The 11,286-nt window shown below is 46.5% G+C and overlaps 1 protein-coding gene across 8 annotated transcripts in view; it reads right to left on the bottom strand.

The window, feature by feature from the left end:
* Positions 1-905: 905 nt before the first annotated feature.
* NPRL3 (NPR3 like, GATOR1 complex subunit) overlaps positions 906-11,286 on the bottom strand; it is a 53,648-nt gene continuing 43,267 nt past the window's right edge. For 7 of the 8 annotated variants that reach the window (XM_064520582.1, XM_064520583.1, XM_064520588.1 and 4 more), the window contains 3 exons: positions 9,815-10,004; positions 8,453-8,645; positions 906-1,160 (listed from right to left, as the gene is read on the bottom strand). In XM_064520582.1, the coding sequence (XP_064376652.1) occupies positions 995-1,160; positions 8,453-8,645; positions 9,815-10,004 (549 nt within the window). In that variant the 3' untranslated portion in view covers positions 906-994. Of the gene's footprint in view, positions 8,108-8,452; positions 8,646-9,814; positions 10,005-11,286 lie in introns of all 8 variants that reach the window. The other variant, XM_064520584.1, reaches the window with a different exon arrangement.

The following is an 11,286-nucleotide window of genomic DNA, read 5'->3' as shown; positions in this document are numbered from 1 at the left end:
TTTGTCTGGACAGCTTTATCTCAGACCAGATCCCCAATCTGGTTCACTGCAGTCACAGCACTGGTTGCAGGGAGGGGAATGGAGAAAAAAATCAGCCCTGGAGGGCAAATGTGACTGCCCTTAGCTCCAGCCCACGGCAAATTAAAAGCTGTTCGTGAAACTATTGTGTCAATGCACCCACAGCACAACCAGCCAATTTCAGTCCTGCTCAACAACTAAGCTCCCTCCACCATGTGCAAAAAACAGCCCCACAAACCAGGAGCACATAGGATACTTGGTGACAACAGTGCCCCTACAGACACTTAGCAATAAGGATACTGGGGCAGGGAATGAAAAACAGTAACACAGTGAACTAGTTACTCTCATTCATGAACCTGTTTACACGGTGATACCTTGCGTTCCTACCTATGTCCTCACTGGTGCCAGATAATGACGAGCAAACAGAATTCCTCGGTGCCCAGGGACACTTTGCTGAAAGCCAGGCCAGCTTCACTCTGCCCTTGAGCAGAGGCTCTGCTGTGGGGACATGGGCACATGCTGCTCATGAACTGTGCTCACAGCTGAATGATCCAGCAGTCAGGTTGGTGGAGAAGTGGAGAAAGCATTTCTGGTGCACCAGCAGCCGCCAAAAGGTGCAGCACTTAGTAACATTGCAGTAGAAACCTTAGACTGCTCTCGCAAGCCTTGGTGAGGAAGGAGGGTCAGGGATGCACTGTAAAACAGCAGCTCCTGCACCATGAATCGAAGCTGAGCAAAAGCACACTGTGCTGCAGCAGGCCCCAGAACACCTCACATAGCCCAGCCTCAGCTGTGCAGGAGCTCAGAAGGGAAATCCTGCAGGAGCAGACGGGAAATCGAAGCACAGAAGGGGAGAATTTGTTGCAGGTCATGTGACGAGAAAGAACTCAACATTCAGCTCATTTATATTTTAGTCTTATCTTTTAGAAAGACATCAACATTAAGAGTGTAGCAGGTTCTCTTCTCCTGCCAATAGTCATTTTAAGAGCGACTGAAAGACTGAAATCACAGGGTCCTCGTGGCTGGTCACGACCAGCACGCTGCGGAATTTGTCAAACAGCATCAGCAGCTGCGAGCGACGCATGTTCTCGTTGTACATGATCTCCTCCAAATGGTGTCGTCCTCGGAAGTAGTGCAGCAGTCTGCGGGGAAGGAGAGCAAGTGAGGCACATGGGCCAAAAGCAAGTGCACACAGCAAGAACTGGAGTCCTGCCACCCTCAAGGTCTCCCCGTGATGGGATGCAAATCAGAAGGGAGTTGGTTTGCATCCCTCATTTTAGATGACAAGTGAATGAATCTATTCTTACCTTTAGACATACCTAACACACATGTTCCCTGGAAAAGCAATACAGGAAACATGACCCACCAAATTCTCATCTACTTAGGTACCCAATTTCCATCCTGCTTTCTTTACATCCTCAGTGCCCAGCCTCTCCCGATGGATGCCCCACACCCACACTGCCCTGGTACCTCCATCTCAGAGCAACCAGCCTGTAACAAGGAAATGCAACCTGCAGGGCAAACGGGCAGAGGCATGAGTAAAGTCTACTGGGTACTACGAAGGTCCTCCTTGTATCAAAAGATTTCCTACCATTTCCTGAGACTGTCAATTTTGAACGCTGTTTTAGCTCCAGAAAGCAAGGAAACACAAGCACCAAGAAGCCTTGAGAAGTCAAGGAGTGACAGATTTACCTGTGCAGTCGCTTAGCTGGGTCTGCAGTGCAGTATGTCAGAGCTCTGTGTCAGAGGCCTGTGTAACTACACTGTCTTTTCGAATTTAAGAGTATATTTTCCCTCACAGCAGTCTGAAGGGTTTTACAACTACAGGTTTTACACTCTTGAGTTTATTCAGCCTGGGGTAGGTGGTGCAGACACAGCTGGGAGATGGAAATTTTGACCACAGACACCACAGAGAAGCTCTGGGAGTTGTAAAGCCTCCAAGGAACCCCCAAACCCTGAAGTCTCAGCTAATACTACAATGGCTGCAGTAATTCCTAATTCTCTTTAGAAAAAGACAGCATTGATACATGTATGCAGAGTAACCAACACGATACACAGACATTAGATAACCTCAGTGCTGCACAGTCAAGCCGAGAGAGTCGAGGACGGACCTCTGCAGCCTTTCCACTGCAGCAGGTCACCAGTGGCTGTGGACTTGTTCCCCAGAGACCCTGCAGTGCGAACCACTGAGCCAGCCCTCCAGACGAAGCTCTAGTTTGCTGCTCAGTCTCTTAATTGTCTGAACAACCTCCCAAACACAGGAACCACACTGCACATATCACTCAAAATACTCCCACTAGCCAAGGCCCAAACAAAAATGTGAGGATCACTTCCTCGGCTAAACACAGACGTGTGCCTGCATGTGTTACACATCACACGTACGCTGCTCTGGGCTTCAGCAGCTTTTGCTATCGTTTCCATACCCAGATGCAGCTAAGGAATACGCTGACCTGTTATTCAGGCTATACCCCACCACCCTTTGTGAGTGACTGGAAAGGAATCGTCGTGCAACAAGTCTCCCTCCTTCACATCTTCCCTGACACCACGGAGAGAGTGTAGGCTTTACCTTACAAGTCATCTCCAGTCCACTGGCATTTGCGTTTCTCTGCTCCCCAACTTGCCACGTTGCTCCTATCGCCCTCCTGACGCTCCCAGCCCGGTCAGCTATGTAAGCACGAAGCATCTCCCAGAGCCACACACCAGCCTCAGCTCCCTCATCCCTGCAGGCAGCCTCACCGCGTGCAGCCCACAGCAAAATGGGCACGTGCTGCAAGCACGACACACTGCAAACTCCCCTCTGCTCCGATGCCCATCCTCCAGCTCTCAAGCTGGCACCATTATGTAGAGCATAATTGATATGTCTTCCTATACGTGGTACAAAGAAACAACAGAAGGACAAGCTCCAGCAATATTTACTTTTCCACTCTCTGTGCTGTGCATTTGCCTGCTGCAGTATCTCCCACTGGGCAATTAAATTAGACTAATCAGTTCCCTTCCCTGGGTCGCTGATAACAAGTACATCGAGCAGCGGCCATCAGCAGGAAACACGGGGGTTTGCGTGTGTACGTGTCAAAAATGTTCCCAGAGGTATTAACAATAATTTTTGACCATACTTACTGGTCTTGGAATTTTATTCTTTACACACTCGTGTTTTAGCTACCTGTGGAATGAGCTTGCCCAGACATCCTTTATCTCTAAAAATGGCCTTCATCATTATCACTTCTACCAGATTATTCCCTCAAAAGAATCTGCTTTCTAGATTTCTCCCTTTCATTTTGGCCCAGATGTATTAGCTACAATTTTCCAAGATGAATCAAATGCTGTCTAACCTCAGCTGGGCACTGTGTTATTATTTCTGCCTTGTCTAAAGCTCCTCCCCTAACTTGTATCACTGCTCAAAAAGTGGTTTTAAAAAAGATTTTAAAAGCTACATATTCTCTCCCTCGTACAAAGCTGCTCACTGTGATAGTCATAGTCTCAGCCTCCGGCACAACTGTCTTCCATGCAAACGCCGATGAGCTGGCCTTCAATGGAAATGCAGACAAAGCAATTTTCCAATAAATAAATCCATTCTATACTCAGGAAGAGTCTGGATTCATAACAGGTCAAGATGAAATACTTTCCATTCCAATAAAAGCTAGAGAGGATATTAAAGAATATCACAAAAACGCCGGCTGGAAGAGACTGTTGAAGTCTCTGCTCCAACCTCCGGCTCCAGCAGGACTATTGCCAACACTGTAGCTTTTTCTAGCCAAGCTCTGAAACCCTCCAAGGATGGAAATCCCCCCACATATCTGGGTAATCAGTCCAGGGCTTCATCACCCTCCCGGGACAAAAATGTCCAACTAGAATCTACCAAGCCGCAACTTGGGGCTGCTGACAGTTGTTTTGCTGTCTCCCACTACTAAGAAGAGTTTGGCTCCACTGTCTGTTGTAACTGCCCTTCAAACTGGCAGGTATGAGTTCCCCCTCAGCCTCCTCTCTGCCCATCTGAATAAGCCCTGCTCCCTCGGCCTCCCCACAGGTCTCGTGCCTCAGATCTTAGCCCACCTTGGCAGCCAACTCCGGACCATCTCCAGTTCCTCCATGTCCTTCATGACCTGAGCGGAAGCTGAAAGGGGACAACTAGACAGTTTTCCAGGTGGAGCACCAGGCAGAAGGGGGTAACAACTTCTCTCTATTTGCTGGCCACTCTCCCCTGCTAAAGCAGCCCAAACCACAGTTTGCCTTTAATATTATGCATGAAAGGACAATAAGCTCAGATGTGTACACCATGGAAGTTATCGGTTAGGCTAGCTGAATCTCACACTTTACTCATGATCCTCATCCGCCTTGACTGACCCAAACCCAGCAATTCTGTGGTGGATTCCTATCCGCCACATGCACCAGAGTGCCCTCCGCATGCACGCATGGAGCTAGAGGCATGCACGTGTCCCAGGCAACCCGTCCCTGCAAAACATGATATAATCTCCTTCTGAGGGGAAAAATAGAGCAATTAAGAAAGGACGAGTTAACGGAAAACTTATCCTGACAGGACACTGAAGGCATTGCACAGGAATAAACCACTTGCATAGGCAGGGTGGAGAGAAGTGCCCAGTATAATGGCAGGTCAAAGCACAATAAACATTGCACCACAGAAAGGATCCACCACGAACCCTTGCTTACAGCTCCAGTGTAGACAGGGCACTATCTTCACCTTGTTGGGCAGTGGACATTTAGGGGACCCAAACTGCACACAGGATGGCAGTTCCTGGAACAATCTCAGACTGGTCATTTAAATAAACCTGGCTTATTTGTAGCCAAGGAGAAAACCCTTCCACCAGTGCTGCTTGAAGACAGGAGAGCAGATCTGTCCACAGTCGAATACAACCAACAAAAATTCCCCAACAGAGCAAAGGACCTTCATCTCCCAACCTTTAAGAGCAGGAAAAAAATTCCTGAGAGCGACTCTACACCTATGGTTTGGGAGAGGAGCCATGAGTGAAGCCTCAGACTGTCTTTAAAAGCACCATCTGATGTGCAGTGAGGAACAACGCTTTGTGTGCAATACTGAAGATGTAGCTCCAAAAGATCTTGTCTCCTTCTCATGTTTGCTTCTGGAGAGACATGCCATTCCTCCTCCAGCAACACCTAAGAAAAGAACTTGGATCTGAATTCCCATTCGATGTTATGAGGGTTAATGTGGCCAGTGACAGAGCCAAACTTCAATATTCTATACATCCCCTTAAAATTTCTGCCTTTCAAATACTGACTGTGCATTGTAACGGAGAGGTACAAGCTCTTTCTGCTATCTGTATAAAAACTAACAGAAGTTCAGGAGCATAACCATAGGAAAATGTATCAGGCTGAACTTTATTGCTCTTCTGAAGCTAGACTATCCCTTTGCATGCACACAAAATTATTCTTGGAAAGGCAGTTACAGTATATTTAGTGCACTAACCATGCATTTACAGCAGGAGCTTGTGCTGGGATGCAGCTGATACAGCAGAGCTGTTTCATTATGCTGCTATGCCTCAAAATGAAGCAAAAAGAAGAGCTGACACAGTAACATCTAGTGGGTAATGAGGAGGATCGGCTCATTCACTGCAAGAGCTTCTCCGCAATTTTTTACACTTTCATTAGGAGTGATAGGTTTACCCAGACCCTCATCTTCTGATGGTTTACAGTACAAAGAGAGAGAATACACCCACAGCCTCCAAGCTACAGTGTCTCATCAAGTCACAGGTAACCACGAGCATCTTGCACAGCATTACTATTTTTACATTCCAGCATTCTACCCATAGGAGCAGTTTGTTTACTGTATCTTCTCTCCCACTGTTGATTTAGGAAAAAGTTACGTGGTTGTCAGTTCAACCTATGGTGGAATGGAAATTGAGACTTTGCAAAGCCCCAGATGGCTTTGCTAAAGAACCTGATGCACGCACAAACTGCAAAATAATCATCATTAAGACAGCTGCCTGGTTGTGGCAGCTGATTTTCTGGAGAAACCAAAGTCGGTTTTGACATCTACAATTCAAAAGTTTTCACACAGGTGTTTTACCCAGATGAGGGAGGCAACAGGGCTATGGGCTAGATGAGCAGACAGGGAGGTGGACTGAAAACTGGCTGAATGGCAGAGCTCAGAGGGTTGTGATCAGTGGCGCTAAATCTAGCTGGAGGCCAGTAATTAGTGATATACCCCAGGGGTCAACAGTGGGTCCAATCCTGTTCAGCTTATTCATCAGTGACCTGGATGAAGGGACAGAGCACACCTTCAGCAAGTTTGCTGATGATACAAAACTGGAGGAGTGGCTGATGCACCAGAGGGCTGTGCTGCCGTTTGGAAGGACCTCGACAGGCTGGAGAGATGGGCAGAGAGGAACCTCATGAAGTTCAGTAAAGGGAAGAGCAGAGTCCTGCACCTGGGGAGGAATAACCCCAGGCACCAGCACAGGCTGGGGGCTGACCTGCTGCAAAGCAGCTCTGCAGAGAAGGACCTGGGGGTCCTGGTGGACACCAAGTTGACCAGGAGCCAGCAGTGTGCCCTTGTGGCAAAGGCGGCCAATGGCATCCTGGGCTGCATTAGGAAGCATGCTGCCAACAGGTCCAGGGAGGTGTTCCTTTCCCTCTACTCAGCCCTGGTGAGGCCACATCTGGAATGCTGTGTCCAGTTTTGGGCTCTCCAGTATGAGAAAAATGGACCTAGAGGAGCAAGTGAAGCAAAGGGCCACTAAGATGATTAAGGTACTAGAGTATATCTCATATGAAGAAAGGCTGAGAGAGCTGGGACTGTTCAGCCTGGAGAAGAGAAGACTGAGGGAGGATCTTATCAACACGTATAAATATCTGAAGGGAGGGTGTAAAGAAGATGGGACCAGACTCTTCTCAGAGGTGCCCAGTGACAGGACGAGAGGCAACGGGCACAAACTGAAACACAGGAAATTCCACCTCAACATAAGGAAAAGCTTTTTTCCTGTGAGGGTAACTGAGCACTGGAACAGGTTGCCTGGAGAGGTTGTGGAGTCTCCATCCTTGGAGATATTTAAAAGCCATCTGGACAGGGTCCTGGACAACCTGCTCTAGGTGATCCTGCTCAACATGGGGGGTTGGACTAGCTGATCTTTAACAGTCCCTTCCAACCTCAACCATTCTGTGACAGGGAGGCAATGATTAAATTGTTTCCTTTGTCCAAGGACAACTACAAATCTACGTCACCACTAATCCGGTCCAAAGTCTCCCCCACAAATTCTATCCAAAGATATCACCAACTGTGTTTTTGTTTCTATCTTTCTTTCTCACAGGTTTTGTAACCACTTATTTGCTAATGAGAACTGAACATTCTCCAAGTTCTCAAATGGCCAAAGTGCTGTCCCTCAGAGAATATCCTCTCAACAGTCTTGATGCTGTTATGAACCTAGTTACAAAAGGTGGAGGAGAAGAGTACTTCAGAACAGAACAGACCCATGAGCATGGGAGATCCGTATTGAAAAGAGCACAGCACAGCACAGCTGCAAACTTTGCTGCAGATAAGAGAAGTATTTCCTTACCAACGCAGTCTCTTGAGGCTACTTGACTATATCAATCCTAGGGTGAGAACCAGATTTTTAGGGGATTATGGACTGAATCTGGGAAGTATGGGAAAAGCTGCGGCACTTTCCCCAGGTGGTTTTCTTCTTCACCAGTATAAAAAACAGTGAAAGTTGCATTCCAGTGATACCACTGTATTTTGAAATGCTTCCAAAAATCTAGTATTTCTCCCCCACGTTTCTCCTGGATGGCTGGTTATGAAATGAAGTCATTCTGCTTTTTACAATGTGCAGAACCACGTCCTGGATAGCTTTGTTGTGTTGAAATTTGCAATAATAAAACTGGATGCTACTAATCACACATCCCAATGACTTTAACCTGTAGAGCTAACTAACCTAATCAGCTGAACAGCTCATCTCAGCAAAACAGACCTTGAAACCTTTGTAGGCTGCTCCATAGAAGCATTCAGGCTGGCTTTATGTCTGATGCTCTTTTTCCCTGTCTCATATTTGCATGGGGTTACACATCTTAAAATGATGAACAGCTTGCTTGGAATGACAGCATCAGCATGACTGGGTCTTTGCTGTGGATGTTTAAAAAGATTTTTCAGGTTATGCAACTTTATGTCTACTGTGTGTAGACACACGAAAACTGGCACGCAAACAGTCAAGTCCCTGCTGCCCAACCATTGGTCCTGCTGCTCTTTCACACCTCCAGGACTTTGTTAACAAGTGCTCTTGTAAAACAATTATTAGTTATTGTCAAAATTCACGTGCACAGATGAAACGGGTATAAAGGGAACACAAAACAGAAGAATTTATCTTTCAAAATCCCAAGCCAGTGGAATTTGCTTGGAGTCCACACCCATCTCTCACTAACAGAGCAAGGATAAGACAAAAGATTACATTCTGCACTCCTCATTGCTTACCTTGCAAACATGCGGAGATCTTCCGGATTCTGGGCAGCAGGGACATTAAGGATAGCTTCCCGCTCATGTTCCAACAAACTTGCCAGTAGATTCTCTGTCATCCTTTTATTTAGTGGCGAGTCCCCACCAGGTATCAACTCGGCACTGGAATTATCCATGCTAGGGCTTGTCAGAGTCATGTCATCACTACTAGCTATCAGGGGAAGAGAAAAGACATACAGAGTATTTATATTCCTCATGATGTAAAGATTATCAGTTCAGACTGTTTCTATGCAGTCTTTCCAAACAACTCCTTCAGATTTGTGGAGCAAAGAAAGTGGCTCTGGAAATGCTACATGTATCTGCAACTAGTCAAATGACAACACAGGGATTTTCTCAATGGGAAAGTCAAATGTTTCAACAAAGTCATCAATTTATGTGGAAAATTGTACTTCTGGAGACTATAAACAGTCCACAAAAAACATCTGAAAAGAAAATTCCCAGCCAGCTCTGCTGGAATAGAGTGAAGTGGTAACATGAAAAGCCTATCAGCACAGAAGGTGGGAGCAAGCAGAAAGAAAGGCCAAGAAGCAATATCCTCCCATAAGTGAGCCAGAATAAGCAGATTGCAGACTTATCTGATTCATGTTCCAAGATTTTTGCCCTAATTCATGACTTCTGTAAAGCAGAAAGTTGTACAGAGAATCTCTCTTGCTATCCAACCACAGTGTTGCTTGGCATTCTGGGAATCCTGCTCGTAACAGCAGAGAAATGAAAGTTTGGGGATTTCAGCACTGCGCCTGATTTACACTCTTGTAAAAATGCTTTCCCAGAATCACCCTGAAGAATGGCAGTGAGGAGATTAAAGAACTCAGGGAAGATAATGAGAAATCAGTCATTTCTGAGAACACCACCTAGCTCTGTATTTCCTTAAGTGGTTCTACAGCCCATAGAAACCAATGCTGTTTAAAACAAACTCTCACAAGTTATTTTTTCTCTCTTGATAACCAAAGTTCACGCAGTAACAGCGGTGCAGCCAGAGCACCGTCTCTGTTACTCTTGAGTAGACCAAGGAAGTGGAAAGTTACTTGGAAAAAATGCCTCTGAAAAAAGTACCTCTGATAAAATGAAAATATTTTACATGACCAAATGAGAACTTGGCAAATTACAAAGGGCTACTTTGTTTTTAAAACAAGAATTTAAGCTCTTGTAGCCCTTAAGACTTTCACTAATGTCCAGCTCCAAGACGGGCTGGTTGTAATTAGCAAGCACACCAGCAAAGACAAGTTGTCTTGCTACAAAGGCCTGATTACTCTAGACATGGTTAAGAGAAGCTCTGAAAGCAGGCTATAGTCTGAACAGCAGAGAAAAGTATGCTCATACTTGGAGAACCAAAGCTGAGAGCATTGGGGGTGCTTAGACTTCGGCCTCCAACTCTGGCAGTAAAGGGCATGTCTTCATCTTGGGCTCGGAAATCTTCCTCGTTGGGTGGCACCATCAGACAGACATACGTGTGAAGCTGAATAAGGAGCCGATGTTGGAGCATCCATATCACCATCTGAATGAGCTGAGTCTGCAGAGCAGGAGATGAGGTATTAAATACACGCAAAGTAAAATACAGTTCAAATACAGGAGAAAAACAGTGCACAAGGCCTAATAAATGGCAAGGAATATTTTATAGGGGAGAAATGCTTTCCACACCACACCACAGTTTTGCCTCTCCTCTGTATGGTCAGCATACATTTCCAAACACAAAAAGGTGACCAGGCACACACCATGCCCGAAGCATTTATGGATGCTTAGGCTGTAAATTGATCTTTTAATGATTTACAAGTTACTACGCAACTCTGACAAACACAGACAGTGTCTTCAAATGAACCAACCCCTGCCCCTTGCCATAGCTCCAGCAGCTGGTATGTTGTAGCTGAGCAGCTGAATGGGTCTCCCTGGACACAGAACGCTTTAGCCATGACAACCTCCGCACGGAGCTGTTCGGTCCTTTTTTTAACACAGAAGTTCGGGAAGCACTAAAAAATGGGACAGCTTTTCTTTTGAGGGGCAGGACATGGAAACCGAGTCAACCAAACGCAGGCTCTGCTTGCCTTGGCCCAAGTGAGAGCCCTGACATCAGTCAGCTGGCTTCTACACAAGGCCCACTGAACCCAGTAATCACCAAAGGGTTAATTTCAAAGTGGTCAGATTAAAGCTCAGGTTCCCCTAGAAAGCCATGGAGAGGGCAGGGCGACTGGGCACAGATGAAGCAACCAAGACAGATACCCAAGAGTAGGAGCCATTTGCTGTCAGATGGGAAACTGCTGCAAAGCCATGGGAGAGACGGAGGATCAGAGCCCTGCCAGGACTCAGCGATGCTGAACTAACACCAACAGCAGCAGAAAGCTGGGCACAGGACAGCAGCCTGCCGCTGCCACGGAGTCCCCTCTCCATGCAAAGGGTTAACATTACCCACTGGCTCCCTGTCCATCTGCAATAAGAGGCCAAGCATTTAAAGGCAGCTAGGTTCCCAGGGTGCAGACAGGCAGAAGTTTCAAAGGTGCCGAGAGATGACACTCATGCTAACCAAACATGCAAAACACCTTCTTTGTGCTACAGCAGCTGAAGAACTAGACAATGCCCCAAAACCGATGCTGAAAGCGGTGGAGAGAATGAGAGAGAACCGTTCGTAGGTTCTTGTCATGGCCTGCTTTCAGGAGGTCTGGAGGAGCATTCAAAACACATCACACTGTCTGAATTTCTACACAAAAAGCCCTTTCATTTCCAAGCCACTGTAGGCAACCCTTCCCATAGCCAGCAGCTCTGAAAACACTGATTCACTGACAAAAGCTGTTTGGGGATTT

Source organism: Dromaius novaehollandiae, chromosome 14, assembly GCF_036370855.1.
Source record: "Dromaius novaehollandiae isolate bDroNov1 chromosome 14, bDroNov1.hap1, whole genome shotgun sequence".
Taxonomy (NCBI): Eukaryota; Metazoa; Chordata; class Aves; order Casuariiformes; family Dromaiidae; genus Dromaius; species Dromaius novaehollandiae.
Note: the sequence above shows the minus strand (reverse complement) of the source record. Positions and strands in the feature narration are given on the sequence as shown.